Source organism: Oncorhynchus clarkii, chromosome 13 (assembly GCF_045791955.1).
Source record: "Oncorhynchus clarkii lewisi isolate Uvic-CL-2024 chromosome 13, UVic_Ocla_1.0, whole genome shotgun sequence".
Classification (NCBI taxonomy): Eukaryota; Metazoa; Chordata; class Actinopteri; order Salmoniformes; family Salmonidae; genus Oncorhynchus; species Oncorhynchus clarkii.
The window spans coordinates 27830268-27849737 of record NC_092159.1 but is presented as its reverse complement, the minus strand read 5'-3'; the positions used below and the strand labels follow the sequence as shown (position 1 = coordinate 27849737).

Here is a 19470-nt window from a genome sequence, read left to right as displayed (position 1 = left end):
AGCATTAGATATTACAGTTTATAATGTCCCGTTGGTATTTTAATCTTCCTTGTAGGTTATCAATTGTATTTTCCAAAGATTGCACGTTTGCTAGTAGAATTGAAAGCAGTGGGGGTTTACTCGACCGCATACAAATCCTTAGAAGGCAGCACGAACTCTGCCCCCCTTTTCTCAGTCTTCTATTCACGCAAATGACGTGGGCCTGTTCCCGGGAAAGCAATATGTCCCTTACATAGGGCTCGTCGGACTCGTTGAAGGAAAAAAAATAGCTTCCAGCTCGTGGTGGTGAGTAATCAATGTTCTGATGTTATTTTCGGTCATAAGAGACGATAGCAGCAACATTGTGTACAAAATAAGATTTAAAAAATAAGTTACAAACAAAGCAAAAAACAAACAAAATAGCACAGTTAGCGCTAGTAAATTCATTATTCTGCTCTCTGGTACTCAGACGAGAGAGCTCTGAAATCGGAGTAGAGAGCCAGAGCGGATTTATGAAAGCACCCGAATGTCCATTGAAAAAGCACAACGACTATGCCATTTAGCTAAGCTAAGAATGATGGGAATAATCAAGTCAATAAACATTGGGTAGTTAGTTAGAATATAGTTCATATACTGTATAAGTAGCCAACTAGCGTTAGGTAGCTAGTTGACATACCGGTACATACTGCTGTAATAGCATGCAAGCAAATTGTCAGTCAAAATGTATGTATGGTAACTTATTTGAAAAGTCATTACTTTATTACATTGCTCAGTATTTTATTAACATTTGTCATAATTAGTTAAAACAATGAATTTGTATCGGCTCTCGTTGGACTTCGTCTGAATATTTTCCGCCATTTTCTTCAAATCTGAAAACGATGTGAAGCCACGCCCATTTGATGAAGAATTGCATTATGGACCCTAACGTACTGCGTGTTTACGTCATATTTTGGCGAAGATAGTACGACATCAGGGAACTTTTAACATATTAACTATATCCATACTATGACCAATAAGCATACTATATACTCAATTAACATCACAAATAGTACGGTTAGTATGAGTATTCTAACACAGCTAATGACTTATCAACAGCTCTAACAATTTGACCCCTGCAGGAAATCTACACTGGCAGTTATAGAAAGACCCATTTACTATATAGCCACTGATTCTTGAAAAATATAACTTAAGTTAATATAACTTACCCCACCAGAAACCAAAATATAAGCTTGTATAACGCCACTGTTTGTAAACAAGCACTGTATAGCCTTGAAATCTGTTTAAAACTATAATTTTGACCTTATGGATGGCTAGTCCTTGTATTTATAGTCAATTCAGGGGGTAGCCCTGAGCTGGACTCAAACCTGGGTCCAGCGACTATCAAGCCAACACCTTATAACTGTTACACCAAGATGTCTGAACTTCTTGACGAGGTCGCTAGGTGTTGGGTTACGGTGGCTACAATAGCTTTCTCTATGAATTTGAGAGTGGTTACATTTCTCCAGCCCCCATCCCTCAGCTGTTTACCAAACCAAGTCTCAGGGCTGACATTTAGTTGCTGTTTAAATCCTAGATAGCCCCTTTAAAAAAGCCACACAATCAACCAACCAATCTGCAGTTCAAACAATAACAAAGATGTCATTCCACCACTGTTTTGGTAATAAGATGATGATGGGGCTGGAGAAATGTAACTACTCTCAAATTCATTGACAGACCTATGGATGCAAGGACTGACCATCCATAATATCAACATTATAGTTTTAACCATGTTGAGGCTATACAGTGTTGATTTACATTCTTTCTAAACATTGGTGTAAAAAACTATTATTTGGGGATCTGATGGGGTACAACAGTTGAACTAAGCTCATGAGGCATGTTATACTCTTCAAGAATCAATGGCTATAAATAAACACATTTAAAAAGTCTAAATATGGATGTAGCAATTGCATATTTCCCATCAGTTCAACAACTGCAGAGTTTGCGCCTCTGTTTTTAAGACAGTACTTGCTAGTGTTAATCAGGGCCCGTTCATCGTTAGAACCATTGGATGCTTTAACATGCCTTTGGGAAACCGAGTCCAGATATCCAGTTTCCTCCTCTTCTTTTACTGAAACTTCCTCTTTCACTCTGAACGCGTCTGCCTCTTCTTATTTCACTGTAACAGCCTCATCCTCTACTTGTTTTTGTATTGTGACATCCTCCTCTTCCTTCTCCTCTTTCACGACAACGTTCACCCACAGATCCTCTTTCTCCGTCCAGCAGACCTTCTCTTCTTTAACAGGAGAGTAAACTCTGGTGCCTTCTTACCGTGGGCACAAAACGAAAGAGAAAATCAACCTGCTTGCTCCTTTTTGTTTTGTCAACTTTTCGGTAGGGATGTTATGTTTGATACCGGAGCTACGACGCATGCATCCAAATCGCTAAGCAGTAAACTTCAAAACAGTGTGCTGATGCCTGTATCACTTTATCAGCAGCACGTGATCAACAACTTCTGAAGCTTCATTTAGTTGAACAACCACCTGATTGGTTTGGTATTGGGCTTGTTTGACACTGCAGGCGACTGTCAACTGACTGATATACAAATACCCATGCATCATAAATAACTCCTCGTCATTATTTATAAATCAGCCAGTCACAATTTACCCACAATTCAGCATGGATTTGATGCTCTCGAAAATGGCCAGTGGATTAGTAGATGACATAAAGGCTACGCTGCACAGGCTCTAGGGCGTGTGGGACGTCTTCTATAATAATGTGACTGTTCTAAATTCTGTGTTGCTCAAACCTGTTGAACCTACATTGCCGTTCAAAAGTTTGGGGTCAATTAGAAATGTCCTTGTTTTCCATGAAAACATACATGAAATGAGTTGCATAATGAATAGGAAATATAGTCAAGACGTTGACAAGGTTATAAATAATGATTTATAATTGGAATAATAATTGTGTCCTTCAAACTTTGCTTTCGTCAAAGAATCCTCCATTTAAAGCAATTACAGCCTTGCAGACCTTTGGCATTCTAGTTGTCAATTTGTTGAGGTAATCTGAAGAGATTTCACCCCCTGCTTCCTGAAGCACTTCCCACAAATTGGATTGGCTTGATTGGCACTTCTTATGTATCATACGGTCAAGCTGCTCCCACAACAGCTCAATAGGGTTGAGATCCGGTGACTGTGCTGACCACTCCATTATCGACAGAATACCAGCTGACTGCTTCTTCCCTAAATAGTTATTGCATAGTTTGGAGCTGTGCTTTGGGTCATTGTCCTGTTGTAGGGGGAAATTGGCTCCAATTAAGCACAGTCCACAGGGTATGGCATGGCATTGCAAAATGGAGTGATAGCCTTCCTTCTTCAAGATGCCTTTTACACTGTATAAATCTCCTACTTTACCACCACCAAAGCACCCCCAGACCATCACATTGCCTCCACCATGCTTGACAGAAGGTGTCATTTTTTCTGCATCTCATGAATGTTCTTGTTTGTGATCCAAATACCTGAAACTTAGATTCGTCTGTCCATAACACTTTTTTCCAATCTTCCTCTGCCCAATGTCTGTGTTATTTTGCCCATCTTAATTTATTTTTATTTTTAAACGGTCTGAGATATCGATTTTTCTTTGCAACTCTGCCTAGAAGGCCAACATCCTGGAGTCGCCTCTTCACTGTTGACATTGAGACTGGTGTTTTGCAGTTACTATTTGATAAAGCTGCCAGTTGAAAACTTGTGAGGTGTCTGTTTCTCAAATTAGACACTAATGTACTTGTCCTCTTTCTCAGTTGTGCACTGGGGCCTCTATTCTGGTTAGAGCCAGGTTGCACTGTTCTGTGAAGGGAGTAGTACACAACGTTGTACGAGATCTTCAGTTTCTTGTCAATTTCTCGCATGGAATAGCCTTAATTTGGAGGAGAGGGCTTCGGACCTCATCTCAGTGAGTTTAGGTTGGGAAACCGTGGAGGAGAGGGCTTTGGACCTCATCTCAGTGAGTTTAGGTTGGGGAAACTGTGGACGAGAGGGCTTTGGACCTAGTTCATGGCATTGAGGAGGAGAGAGCAGCTGTAACACAGTACCTGGTCTAGTTCATGGCATTGAGGAGAGAGCAGCTGTAACACAGCACCTGGTCTAGTTCATGACATTGAGGAGGAGAGAACAGCTGTAACACAGTACCTGGTCTAGTTCAAAGGGACAAGGGGGATATTAAGAGGGACCAAGAGTCTGTTGATTGGTCGGTCATTGGGTTCATTTGTTTTACAATATGTTAAAATCAAGCTTTATTCATACAGCACATTTCAGACATGGATGCAACATAATGGCTTCGTAGGAAAAAAACAATGAAAATAAACAGAAATATTTAGTACACAAACATAAGAGGATAAAAAACAGAAGAATAACAACTGAAAGACTAATGAACAGTCTAAGGAAATGCCATTGATTAAAATATGAATTGGATGCAATATCCAACCCAAAATACAAGCTTGTTTTTTAGGAGGGGCTCTGATAGACACTATGGGGGTGTCCACTGAAAATCGACTAGTAACAACAACTGGGACCTAAAAGACACTCACCATGAGACCCACTAAATCTTCCCAAGAAGAGGCAAACAAAAGGAAAACACACACCAAACTTAAAGACAGGAAGTAAATCAAAAAGGTGGTTAAAATAATTTATTACAATCAATACCATTCATACTATTACAAAATCATAATTCTCATTCATTCTTAATTAATTATATTTACAAAAACATCAAACAAAAACAAACCTCAGGGGAGCATCGTCCCTCCCCGTCATACCTAACCAATACCTAACCCTTTTCCCTATCTCCCCTTCCCTAATCTATCCCCTTACCAAACTCACTCTAACACTCCCAGCCCTAAACCCCCTTTCCACCTCTCCCGTGCCGCATGCTTCCCCCACTTCCTCTCCTCCCTCTTCATCTTCCCCCTCAAATCACCTTCCACCCTTCTCACTCTCCCTTCCACCCCCCAATCTCTCCCTGTCTTGACTAAATTCTGCCTGGCTTCCCACAGTCCCTTTTTAAAGAGACTCATGAGAAGCCAGAGCAGAAACCTGTCCCTATCCGTTCCCTTTGCTCTCCCTACGCCTCTCTCTAGCCTAGCCCATGTCAAAACAAAATCACTCCTAACCACACCTAGCATTACCCGTGCCCTAGCCCAGACTAGTCCGGCAAAGGCACAGTCCCAGAAGGCATGGCGCACAGTCTCCTCCCTGCCACAAGAGGATCTTGGACAGGTGGGGGATTGCACCAAACTATACCGGTACAAGATGGCACGTACCGGCAAGCACTTATGGAGGCCCAACCAATTCAGGTCCTTGAGCCTGTTGTCCAGGCCCCGCGCCTGCACTCCCTCCCAGACCACTGACGAGATGCCCGCTACAGGCGCAGGACTCCCTGCCTGCCTGACCTCCTCGTACAGGTGCCTGTGGTCTAAACCTACTCGGGCAACTTCAACCTCGTGGTGCGCACGCAGCCACCTGGCCGCATGGCCAAAATGCCACGGCAGCTGTTCCGCCCGAGGACCCGCGTTAGACCACACCATTACGCTTCTCGCCTTATACGAGAAGAACACCCGCAGGAGGTAACCGGACGGGTGTATAACCGGACGAGCAAGCTCCGTCAACAAGAAAGAAACAAAAATGGCGTCCAGCTTGAGGGGGAAATGTGGTACCCCCCTACCTCCCTCCCCGATGGGACAGATCATGCGTGCCCTGGCGACCCACTCGCACCTGCCACTCCACATAAACTGAAACACAAGCCTCACTAGAGGCCTCCTCAGACAAGCCGGCAATGGATAGATGTATGCCACATACAAAAGAGACGGCAACACATCCACCTTTAGGACCAGGACTTTGCCCATAAAAGACAAATACCTAGCCTTCCACATTGCTAGCTTCCTCTGTACCACTGCGATACGCATGTTCCAGTTTAGCGTCGCTGAGCCGGAGGTCTCAAAATGAACCCCGAGAATCCTCAGGGCCCCTTCACAGAGAGATAACCCCCCAGGCACATCCGTTCTACCGCGCCATCTTCCGAAAAACTTGACGGAAGACTTTGCATGGTTCAGAACTGCTCCCGACGCTCGGGTGAAATCCCCAAAGATGGCAAGGGACCTTGTCAGGCACGAGTCCTTGCACAACAGCAAGGAAGTGTCGTCGGCGTACTGCGTCATCTTAACACGCAGCCCACCGCTTCCAGGGATCAACAAGCCTTCCACCCCTGTGTCTGCCCTAATGGCAGCCCCCAGAGGCTCCATGTACAGAACGAAGAGGAGAGCCGAGAGTGGGCATCCCTGCCTGACCCCAGACGAGAGGTCAAAAACGTCACCTAAGTGACTATTTACACTAACTCGACACCCCGCTCCGACATATAAAGTACGGATCCATCCTATAAACTTCTCCCCAAATCCTAATCTACCTAACACCCTGAATAGAAAATATCTATTCACGCGATCAAAAGCTTTCGCCTGATCTAGCGCTGCAACCATTAAAGGCAGCCCTCTATCTTCAACCCAAGCGATGGAATCCCTGATCAACTGTAGGTTCCATCTTATAGAGCGGCCCTCTACCCCGCACGTCTGATCCTCGTGGACAACGTAGGGAAGGGCTGTGCGCAACCGGTCTGCTAAAACCTTTGCAAGAATCTTGTAATCTACGAACAGCATGGTCAATGGCCGCCAGTTGCCAAGGTCAGTTGCTTCCCCCTTCTTATAAAGAAGTGACAGCACACCAACAGCCATTGATCCCCCCGGGACCCCCGTCTCAAGGATGGCCTTCAAGACTTCGAGAACCACTGGTCCAAGTATACCCCAAAACTTGAGGTAAAATTCAGCCGGCAGCCCATCCATCCCAGGCACCTTCCCTTTTCCCATCCTCCTAAGAGCGCTCTCAACCTCTTCTAGTGAGATCTGGGCCTCCATCACGTCTCTAATGTCCTCTGGCAACCGCCGGGACAAGTGTTCTAAAAACACGTTTCCCTGCTCTACATCTATTTCCCTTTCCTTAAATAAACCTTGGAAATTATCAGTTGTCACCCTGACCATTTCCTCTGGTTTACTTACTATACTACCATTTTCTTCCCTAACTCCCTGCATTACCTTCCTACTCTGTCTGGCCCTAACCGACTTAAAGAACATAGCGGAACAAGTCTCATTATGTTCTAGAAAGCCACTATGCGCACGCTCCAGGAAAGCTCGAGCCTTCTGCTCCTGCAGCTCCCTGAGCTGCGCCTTTAGGGCTGCGAATCTCTCCCAGTCAATCGACCCGCCGAGGTTGCCTGCCTCGTACTCGAGTTCAATTAACCTTTGGATACGATCCACCTCCCTCCTTTCCTCCCTTTTTTTCCTTCTACAATATCCTATTATAAAAGCCCTTATCCTCCCCTTGACTAAATCCCACCACTCTAACACCCCCTCGCACATGGACCGGAGGCCGTCAAGCCTCCGAAAGAAACAAAAAAATGCGTCAACGAAAGCCTGCTCCTCCAGTATATCCCGATCTAACTTCCAGTACCCCCTACCGAAGAGGCAGACTGGCGACCCCACCTGCAGGAACACCCCGTTGTGATCCGTGAAGAAAACAGGCAACAGCCGCCCAGACAACTGACCCAAAGACCTGGATACAAAAATGTAGTCGAGCCTCCGCGCAACCCCCCTGGAGTTGCGCCATGTAGGACCGACCATTGCCGGAGTAGTGTGCAGGCCACCATCAACCAGACCATGGCAAGCCATTAGCCCAGAGATGGCACCTGCACTGCTATCACCGCCTACCCCTAAATCTATATTAAAGTCTCCTCCTATCACCAAGTGCCTGTTTGTAACACACAGGGGCGCCAGACAGTCCACCATCTCCCACCTGTCTGCCGCCACCTGTGGCCCATACACCCCAATTAACCTATATCTAGCTTCTCTAAACTTAACATCTATCCCCAAAACTCTACCCTGCATTATTACAAAAGTGTTCTCTATTTTAACCTCTCTATGCCCACACAAAATCCCTACTCCTGTTGAGTGCACCCCTCCTATGCCCCAAAAAGATTCCCCCTTATCCCACTCCCTCTTAAATCTACACACATCCCCACCATCCCTCAGGCGAGCCTCCTGTAAAAAACAGAAATAAAACCCCACACCCTCTAAATAACAAAAAGCCACCCTCCTTTTAACGTTATCCCTTAACCCCCTAACATTTAGACTAAAAAAAGAAACAGAACTATTCATTTAATTATTTACAACAAATAAAAAAAACAAAACCCAAAGAAAAACCAGGAGACTCACCCGATGCTCCCCTGGTCCATCTCCACCGGCGGGGACGTCCTCTCCTCTCCTGACGCCCCCCCGTCCTCCATCCCAACCCATGATCCAGGCAGTGTGTTGGGTCCTCCCTCCCCACCCACCATCCCCCCCTCCCTGTTTGCCTCGGGGCTGCATATAGGGGACCCCATCTCCCCAAACAGGAGTTGGGATCCCTCTAGCAAACAACCCACCGACCCCTCACTGGAGTCATCCACTAAAATGCAAGGGGCTGAGGCAAACCGGGAGGACAAATTACCCCCCCCCCCCCCGCCACTCTCTTAACCCCCCCCTCCCTCTCCACACCCCCCTCCCTCTCACTTCCTGCCAAGCTCCCCCTCTTTATCCCTTTCTTCTTTGGTGAAGGAGGTAGCGGGGAGACACAACGTCCCATCCCCGCTAACTCCTCCACCAAATCCCTCATTTCGACCTCGAGGAAGCCTGGCAGGCTGTCCCCCCACTCCTTCCCCCCATCTCCCCCCCCCTCCCCTCCCACCTCCACTCCTCCCTCCTTCTCCGTCACTGTCCCCGTTCCCTCTTCCACTCCTTCTCGTACCACTGTCCCCTTCTCCCTCTTCTCAGCTCCTCCACCTTCTTCCGTCCCCTTTTTCTTCTCTCCTTCTGTTCCATTCTTTTCTTCTCCTCGCCTCTTTCTTCCCACCTCATCCTTCTTCCCATCTTCTTCCTGCGCCGTCTTTTCCCCTGTGCCATCCATGCAATCCGCACGCGTCCTTTCTTTCCTCCCCCCATCCCCCGCTCCCCCCCCAGCTGCACCCAGCTATGACCTGTGACGAGCCGGGCAATCACGCCACAGGTGTGCTCTTGAGCCACACCCGTGGCAAGCCTTGGGCTCGTCACATTCCTTGGCCTCGTGCTCTTCCGACCCACAAAATCGACACCTCTTGGCACTGCACAAGGCCAGGATATGGCCGTAGGCCATACAACGCCTGCAGAACGGGGGCTGACGGGCATAGTAGAGTGTTCCCCTGTCAGCCCCCAGGGAGAACATCGCCGGAGGATGGAGGTAGCCATCCACACTCTTCGGGGACTCCCTGAGTAACGCCTGGAACCCTCTTCTCCCGTTCCAGAAACCCAGGGAGTCCCTGAGGTACCTCGCTGAGGAGACATTGTCCATGTACCTCCCCAGAAAGGCCCTCACCTCTTCATCTTTCACGTGCGGATTGTACATGGTTACGGTGACCACCCTGAAGTTGTTCTTCGCCAGGCTGGTCACCGCATAATGGCACAGGGGTCCCGTTTTCTCCGCTTCCTTTGCCATCTTCATTACTTCGTCGTGTTTTTCTTCTTTGTGAAACGTCACATCGAAAGCCTTCTCATTCGGGTTCCCTTGAAGGCAGAGCACTTCCTTCACCTCTATCCTGAGGCATCCCATCAAAATAGTCCTTCCAAATGTCTCTCTACTCCACGGCTCCATCTCATTTTCAGTCCAGGCAAATCGTAAGGTATTTGCCATACCAATCCCCGGAACCGATCTTGTTTGCTTGTATTGATTCATTTTAAAAAATAAGCTCTCTTCAGAAAGAAGCTTCAACTTGGAATGAAAACATATTTTAACCAAAAAGGTGGAGCAACTAAAGGTGTTGACTCTCCACATCTATCAAGACAACTAGACCACTGGGCCAGACACTCTTAAATAGAACCTGGACCAGCTCAAGTGAAACACCTCCCCACTAACGAGATGTATAAGCCAGCACAGGTGTAACACATACTGACTAACGAGGTGACACCAATCAGTTCACCGAAGACACATTTCAGTTGAACAAGGTATCCTCCTTTCCTACCTGCTAACCACCAACCTCAAAACATAAATGGAAAAACCAAAGCCTGTAACACCTTCCCCCTAAAGCCTCCTGCGATGCAGTGTTAGCTGTGCCACCAGACTCTGGGTTCGAGCCCAGAGAAATATGAGGCGATATGAATCATGCTTCTTCAGTTGTGAAATGAAGACATTTAGCACTTGAATGTTGTAGGACTGTTCATAGAATTGATTATAGACCAATTTATTACACTGCGACCATGTGTATAGGCTGTTGAAATTAAATTGTTTTCTTTTCAACTTTCAACTAATACCAAACGTATATTGTACGTCGGGCAAAGTCTTATTTTCAACGACATTTTCCTAGGTGGGATAGCCCCAATGTCACAGTGTCCAAATCAATAATCCAAATGCAGAGAAAGTTTGTGATAACTTGAAATCCTAAAGATAAAATGTTCTATATGCACAAACATCTGCCACAATAATCATTTAAAGTATTTTTTTAAACAAGCACCTTATAAACTGCACAAGCACCAGAAACGCTGTTGTTTTGACAAGTAGCAATAAATCATTGACATCGATTAGGGGGGAAATCAGGTTGTACGTGATGTTGAAACTAACACAAACTATAAAAACACATGGAAATGGGAGATATCTTTCACCTCACTGATTAGAGGACAACATGCAGAAGACAGTCAGCTACATTTGGAAGTGATGTATTTAAATTTAGGGGTCGCTAAACAAAGGAACGCAACACTTATTTGTCATCACTCAACGATATCATGTTGAAATTTATTGTGCAGCAGGAGGGAGATGAGGTTGCACGTCCTGTTAAAACTAACAGCTCAAAAACCACACGGAATCTGGGAATAATGTGTACATCACTGGTTAGAGGACAACTTGTAGAAAACAGCCAGCTACATTTTGAAGTGGTGCAATTTGATTCAAGTGTGTCACCAACATGTTAAGTGTAACAACTTATTTGTTAGTCACTTTTTGTTAAATCAGATAAATAGTAACTCTTCCAATTCAGAGCCTGGATTTATCCAAAGGGTTAGGGTTCTACATTGTGACATCATTAGAATACTCCTACTACATACAATGTCAAAACATTCTACATTGTGACATTACTTCATTGATATCATGAAACAACTCCTTCATGTATTTATTTTCTGATGATTGATCGGAGATCTTTTATCAGAGTATCTCTGGTCACAGCCATAAGATATCTATCCTGTGTGTGTCCTCTGGTTTAAAGTCAGCTGGCAAGATGTTGTAAAACTCTTCCCACATTGATCACAGCCATAAGATTTCTCTCCTGTGTAAATACAGCTAGCAAGATGTAGTAAAACCTTTCCCACATGGATCACAGCCATAAGGGTTCTCTCCTGTGTGTGTTCTCTGGTGTCTAGTCAGAATGCTAGATGTATTAAAACTCTTCCCACATTGTTCACAGCTATAAGGTTTCTCTCCTGTGTGTGTTCTCTGGTGTACTGTCAGATGGTCAGATCGAACATAACTCATCCCACATTGACCACACCTATACGGTCTCTCTCCTGTGTGTGTTCTCTGGTGTACTGTCAGATTGCCAGATCGAACAAAACTCTTCCCACATTGATCACAGCTATAAGATTTCTCTCCTGTGTGTGTTCTATGGTGTCGAGTCAGAATGCTAGATGTATTAAAACTCTTCCCACAGTGGTCACAGCTATAAGGTTTCTCTCCTGTATGTGTTCTATGGTGTCGAGTTAGAATGCCAGATGTAATAAAACTCTTCCCACATTGGTCACAGCTATAAGGTTTCTCTCCTGTGTGTGTTCTCTTGTGTCGAGTCAGAATGCTAGATGTAATAAAACTCTTCCCACATTGATCACAGCTATAAGATTTCTCTCCTGTGTGTGTTCTCTGGTGTACAATCAGATGGCTAGATGTCGTAAAACTCTTCCCACATTGATTACAGCTATAAGGCTTCTCTCCTGTGTGTACTCGCTGGTGTATTTTAAGTTCTGATGAAGTTCTGCAACGTTTCCCACAGTCAGAGCAGTAGTGAGATTTCTTTCCTGTGGGTCTCCGCTGGTGTTTCTTGAGGTGTTCTGATGTGGAGAGACTCTTCTCTGCCTCTTCAGCATCATGTTGTTGTTGAGGCTCCTCAGAGGATCCACGGTAGTCCCATATCTCTCCTGTGTGAACAACAAGTCAGACGGTTAAAGGCCCACAACAGCAGAAACTGTAAAAGGTGATGCCAACACGGTAGCCATGATGTTGTACAACAATTGACGTCTGACGCCTTGGTTCACTCCAGACCTGACTTCCCTCGACCAGCACAAAAACACCCTGTGGCGTACTGCACTAGCATCAAATAGTCCCCGCGATATGAAACTTTCAGGGAAGTCAGAAACCAATACACACAGTCAGTTAGGAAAGCAAAGGCTAGCTTTTTCAAACAGAAATATGCATCCTGCAGCACTAATTCCAAAAAGTTTTGGGACACTGTAAAGTCCATGGAGAATAAGAGCACCTCATCCCAGCTGCCCACTGCACTGAGGCTAGGAAACACTGTCACCACTGATAAATCCACGACAATAGAGAATTTCAATAAGCATCTCTCTACGGCTGGCCTTGCTTTCCACCTGGTCTGTTCAACCTCTCTTTCGTATCGTCTGAGATTCCCAAAGATTGGAAAGCTGCCGCGGTCATCCCCCTCTTCAAAGCGGGTGACACTCTAGACCCAAACTGTTGCAGACTTATATCCATCCTGCCCTGCCTTTCTACAGTTTTCAAAAGCCAAGTGAACAAACAGATCACCGACCATTTCGAATCCCACCGTACCTTCTTCGCTACGCAATCTGGTTTCCGAGCTGGTCACTGTTGATGGAATTTATATGAATGACTAGAATAGTCCACCCTGAACCCTGAAGCCGTATAATCGTATGAGTATGAAATTGATTAGAATTATGTATAACCATTGTCTGTACAATATGTCTATAAACCTTATTTATTTAACAGACAGACTGTCTGAGCAAGATTCAGCGCCGACCTTGGCTGGGGCCACTGAGAGTACTTCCCAGCGTCTCCCTATCTTGAGGGAGGATGGGGAGTAAGTCTCCCGGAATCCATTCATCTTTGTCGGCTGGGTAGCAGGACATCAAATCAAATTTATTTATATAGCCCTTCGTACATCAGCTGATATCTCAAAGTGCTGTACAGAAACCCGACCTAAAACCCCAAACAGCAAGCAATGCAGGTGTAGAAGCACGGTGGCTAGGAAAAACTCCCTAGAAAGGCCAAAACCTAGGAAGAAACCTAGAGAGGAACCAGGCTATGTGGGGTGGCCAGTCCTCTTCTGGCTGTGCCGGGTGGAGATTATAGCAGAACATGGCCAAGATGTTCAAATGTTCATAAATGACCAGCATGGTCCAATAATAATAAGGCAGAACAGTTGAAACTGGAGCAGCAGCACGGCCAGGTGGACTGGGGACAGCAAGGAGTCATCATGTCAGGCAGTCCTGAGGCATGGTCCTCCGAGAGAGAGAAAGAATTAGAGAGAGCACACTTAAATTCACACAGGACACCGAATAGGACAGGAGAAGTACTCCAGATATAACAAACTGACCCTAGCCCCCCGACACAAACTACTGCAGCATAAATACTGGAGGCTGAGACAGGAGGGGTCAGGAGACACTGTGGCCCCATCCGAGGACACCCCCGGACAGGCCAAACAGGAAGGATATAACCCCACCCCACCCACTTGTTGTGCTAATGTTAGTGTGATTGTGTGTGAGTATGTTTGTGTGAATGTGTGTGCGTGAGAAGCCAGTATAAAATGAACAGGCTAGCGCGCTCTCGAAAATAGATTTTCTGACTATCGTAGCTGGCCTTCATTTCAACCAGTTTCTCACAAATTCTGGGTTTCTGCCAAACATACCCTCGTAAAACTGACTGTCCTACCAATCCTTGACTTCGGCGATGTCATTTACAAAAGGTGATTCTACAAAGTATTGAAAAGTATTATTGGTGTGAATACAATAACATAGATTAAGTTATGGGTCCTACAGAAACCACTAGTTATACAAATACCATAGACCTACTGTAGGACCCATAACTTCACCTAACAACAACATAGAAAAACTGCAGGACCCATAACTTCACCTAACAACATAGACCTACTGTAGGACCCATAACTTCACCTAACAACATAGACCTACTGTAGGACCCATAACTTTTGTCAATAAAGTTAAGGTCACTCTCGGTTAGAACCATTGGATTTAGCAAACTCTGAAATGATTTAGGATTTCTGTGCCCATGAAAACTGTTTTCCCAGCGTAACATAAGGAGCCACTAAATGTTACGTAGTTAGAGAGCATTTCAGAGATCTGAATTAAAAAAACTGTCCGACAACAAGATCCAGTATTTAAGTTCAACATCATCATATGACAAGCTTAACGTTATGACTATAACTACTGTTCCCTGAAGGAGGGAAACTAGGTGCAACATACTATTAAATCCATGCCTCGCTGGAAGCCCCGCCTTCCACAGGTGATGAGCGTGAGACTTCAATTTAACACCGCTCTTCACCGATCCAGGAAGTGGCGGGGCCAAACAGGTGTTGTAACTCATTCATAACTGGCACGCAGATTGGTAGAAATGGTAAGATAAATTGGCTCTCCAAATGGAAATGGAAAAAGTTGGCCGATTTTACTGGAAACTTCACGAGCATAACCTCAGAATTTACGAAGGCCAGCAGCAGGTCGGGAATTGGTTATTTTCTTCTGGTTAAATTGATCTCTGGCTTCCTCAAGTCATCTGTGTGTCTTAATTATTTAATCAAACGCTTGAAGCATCAGTTCAGTTCAAGTTCTGCATATACAGTTGATGTTATTAAACACATGGGGTGTGTCTACATGGAAAAAAATACACATCATAAAATTTCAACCATTCAATTTGGTAGAAAGAAAATACTATTTAAAAAAAAAATCTGGGACAGCCCTAAAACATACAACATACATGCATTCAGACCCCTTCCCTTTTTACACATTTTGTTACGTTACAGCCTTATTCTAAAATAGATTAAATAGAGAAATGTTCCATTTAAAAAAAATTAAGCAATCGTCAGACAATACCCCATAAAAGTGAGAAAAAAGTTTAGAAATGCTTGCATACCATTGGTTGTAACTCTCTAGGTCATGCCAGTAGGTTACAGTAGGTTGTATCTCTCTAGGTCAAGCCAGTAGGCTACAGTAGGTTGTATCTCTCTAGGTCATTCCAGTAGGTTACAGTAGGTTGTATCTCTCTAGGTCATGCCAGTAGGTTACAGTAGGTTGTATCTCTCTAGGTCATGCCAGTAGGTTACAGTAGGTTGTATCTCTCTCGGTCATGCCAGTGTAACTGATGTGAATTGGCTAGCTTTGTTAGCTGTGGTGCGCACTAAATAGCGTTTCAATCGGTGACGTCACTTGCTCTGAGACCTCGCTCTGCAAGGGCCGCGGCTTTTGTGGAGCGATGGGTAACGATGCTTCGTGGGTGACTGCTGTTGATGTGTGCAGAAGGTCCCTGGTTCGCGCCCGGGTATGGGCGAGGGGACGGTTTAAACTTATACTGTTACAAATGTAACAGTATAACTTTAGAGCAAGGGAAACTACTACTTCAAGGTCTCAGAGCAAGTGACGTCACTGATTGAAACGCTATTTAGCTAACTAAGCTAGCCGTTTCACATCCGTTACACTCACCCCCCTTTTGACCTTCCTCCTAGCTTAGTTAGCGGTGGTGCGCACTAAATAGCGTTTCAATCGGTGACGTCACTTGCTCTGAGACCTTGAAGTAGTAGTTCCCCTTGCTCTGCATGGGCCGCGGCTTTTGTGGAGTGATGGGTAACGATGCTTCGTGGGTGACTGTTGTTGATGTGTGCAGAGGGTCCCTGGTTCGCGCCCGGGTATGGGTGAGGCGACTGTTACACCAGTAGGTAGGTGGTGGTCATGCCAGTAGGTTACAGTAGGTTGTAACTCTAGGTCATGCCAGTAGGTTACAGTAGGTTGTATCCAAGTGGAAACAATTATCAACCCAATGTGGAAAGTGTCGAATTTGGTCAACAACAAAATTAATGGCTTAATGAGGTTTACTTAATCCAACAGAAGTTTCGTAAAGCTTAAGTTATGTGGACACGTGACATACCGACAACTTTGATAAAAACACTACAGGAGTTGTCTCCAGATCGATATGCATATTCATGCTAGTAGCTTAGCATCTCTCTCCATTGAATACGTTGACGTTGTTGACGTCAACAACCCTCATATAATATAAACAATAGATTACAATAATAAGATGTATCCACCAATCCAAAGAAAGGATAGGCTAGACAACCCGCATGGCCACTGTGAAGACAAAGACTCCCCATGTTAGGGCGGAGAATCATCTTGTCAGTATATCCATAATCTTTGGTGTAGCCAACCCAACTCTCACATGGCACTATTGGGGGGCACGGTGTGTAGTAAATCATCACTACACGAAAATCACTACATGCCGTGCCCCCCAGTCTGCGGTCAGCAGATAGACCCTTCTCAAATATATATGTTAAGTCACTTTTTGGAAACGGAAAGGAGAAAACAAGGGGTGGCTTGCTCTCTACGTTGTCTGATTATAGACATATCAGTCATCATCCCAGGGCCCTCCGTTGAAGAGGTATTGACGAGCCAACTCCGAATATCCAAAGTGAAAAAACACATTTAAGTCGGTACTTACTGGTGTTAATCAGATCTCCAAACTCCACCTCTTCATCTTCCAATGTGACAGTAATCGCCCCTTCCTCTTTCACTCCAAAAACTGCATCCTCCTCTTCTTTTACTATAACATCCTCCTCTTTCACTCTGAACGCGTCTTCCTCCTCTTTCTCTTCCTCTTCTTTCACTGTAACAGCCTCACCCTCCACTTGTTGTTTTACTGTAACATCCTCCTCTTCCTTCTCATCTTTCACAACAATGTTCAGCCCCAGAGCTTCTTCCTCCGTCCAGCAGACCTCCTCTTCTTTAACAGGAGGGGAGTAGTTGAGGGAGCTCATGTTCGGGGATGTTAGCTAGCTATCATTAGCGACTAGGCTAGTGCTAACTTAACCAGCCAGCTACTATAACTGACTAATACAAAATAACGTAATATGAAATTAAATAGGTTAACAAGTAGATACGACAGATGTGTGTCTAAAACACAGCAGCTAATATACACCGAAAGCGTATAAATAGCTTGAATCTTTCGGCTATGTTGGCTAGCAAGCTACCGAGGTGGTTGACGAGCTGTTTCTGAAGAACCGTCCACTAGATTATACGTCACGCTGGCAGCGTCGCCAGAAAGACGCACATCGCCGTCTGCTGACTGGAGGGGAAACGCAGTTGAGGATCATATTTTATTTTCAGATAAAGATTATTTTAAATGGATTTAATTAAATAATACTATTATATTGAGACATGCAAAGACAGGAATGTGTTGATTGATTAGTGCGAATAAAAAATGTTTACTACAGCACATTTAAGGCAGTTTCATTAAGTCAAACTAAATCTAAATAAGTAGCCAGCAACTGTCAGTCTATACCGCTCCTACATGGTGTAACAATACATCATGTAGATGTATATAATGAACAGACTAGGTCTATACTGCTCCTACATGGTGTAACAATACATCATGTAGATGTATATAATGAACAGACTAGGTCTATACTGCTCCTACATGGTGTAACAATACATCATGTAGATGTATATAATGAACAGACTAGGTCTATACTGCTCCTAGATGGTGTAACAATACATCATGTAGATGTATATAATGAACAGACTAGGTCTATACTGCTCCTACATGGTGTAACAATACATCATGTCGGATCTATAGAATTTTTTTTAATTTGATTTATTTCACCTTTATTTAACCAGGTCGGCAAGTTGAGAACAAGATCTCATTTACAATTGCGAACTGGCCAAGATAAAGCAAAGCAGTTCGACACATGCAACATGGAGTAAAACAAACATACAGTCAATAATACAGTAGAAAAATAAAATAAGTCTATATACGATGTGAGCAAATGAGGTGAGATAAGGGAGGTAAAGGTTAAAAAAAGGCCATGGTGGTAAAGTAAATACAATATAGCAAGTAAAACACTGGAATGGTAGATTTGCAGTGGATGAATGTGCAAAGTAGAAATAAAAATAATGGGGAGCAAAATAAATAAATAAATTAATACAGTAGGGGTAGTTGTTTGGGCTAAATTATAGATGGGCTATGTACAGGTGCAGATGGGCTATGTACAGGTGCAGTAATCTGTGAGCTGCTCTGACAGCTGGTGCTTAAAGCTAGTGAGGGAGAACAGTGTTTCCAGTTTCAGAGATTTTTGAAGTTTTTGCCAGTCATTGGCAGCAGAGAACTGGAAGGAGATAATTAGTTTTGGGGGTGACCAGAGAGATATACCTGCTGGAGTGCGTGCTACAGGTGGGTGCTGCTATGGTGACCAGCGAACTGAGATAAGGGGGACTTTACCTAGCAGGGCCTTGTAGATGACCTGGAGCCAGTGGGTTTGGCGACGAGTATGAAGCGAGGGCCAGCCAACGAGAGCGTACAGGTCGCAATGGTGGGTAGTATATGGGGCTTTGGTGACAAAACTATTTTGTAAATGACATCGCCGAAGTCGAGGATCAGTAGGATGGTCAGTTTTACAAGGGTATGTTTGGCAGCATGAGTGAAGGATGCTTTGTTGAGAAATAGGAAGCCAATTCTAGATTTAACTTTGGATTGGAGATGTTTGATGTGAGTCTGGAAGGAGAGTTTACAGTCTAGCCAGACACCTAGGTATTTGTAGTTATCCACGTATTCTAAGTCAGAGCCGTCCAGAGTAGTGATGCTGGACGGGCGGGCAGGTGCAGGCACCGATCGGTTGAAGAGCATGCATTTAGTTTTACTTGTATTTAAGAGCAGTTGGAGGCCACGGAAGGAGAGTTATATGGCATTGAAGCTCGTCTGGAGGGTTGTTAACAGAGTGTCCAAAGAATTATTTGACACACTGAACTCTATCAGAGAAGTAGTTGGTGAACCAGGCAATACATACGTCATGTAGATGTATATAATGAAAAGACTAGGTCTATACTGCTCCTACATTGTGTAACAAAAGTTTGGGGTCCGTAAGAAGTGTCCTTGTTTTTGAAAGAAAATCTATTTTTTTGTCCATTAAAATAACATCAAATTGATCAGAAATACAGTGTAGACATTGTTAATGTTGTAAATGACTATTGTAGCTGGAAACTACATATTTTTTATGGAATATCTACATAGGCATACAGAGGCCCATTATCAGCAACCATCACTCCTGTGTTCCAATGGCACAGTTGTGTTAGTTATTCCAAGATGATAATTTTAAAAGGTTAATTGATCAGTAGAAAACTCTTTT

At 44.4% G+C, this 19470-nt stretch overlaps 2 protein-coding genes across 2 annotated transcripts in view; one reads left to right on the top strand and one right to left on the bottom strand.

Annotated features, from left to right (window-relative positions):
* The window catches only part of LOC139364513 (merozoite surface protein 9-like), a 324715-nt gene that overhangs the window by 257771 nt on the left and 47474 nt on the right, over positions 1–19470 (top strand). The window lies entirely within an intron of this gene.
* LOC139364486 (zinc finger protein 180-like) lies at positions 11377–17275 on the bottom strand. Its single transcript, XM_071101274.1, has 2 exons — positions 16791–17275; positions 11377–12235 (listed from the first exon to the last, which is right to left on the bottom strand). Exons 1-2 carry the CDS (start codon positions 17104–17106, stop codon positions 11388–11390), a joined length of 1164 nt encoding a protein of 387 aa, XP_070957375.1. The 5' UTR covers positions 17107–17275; the 3' UTR covers positions 11377–11387.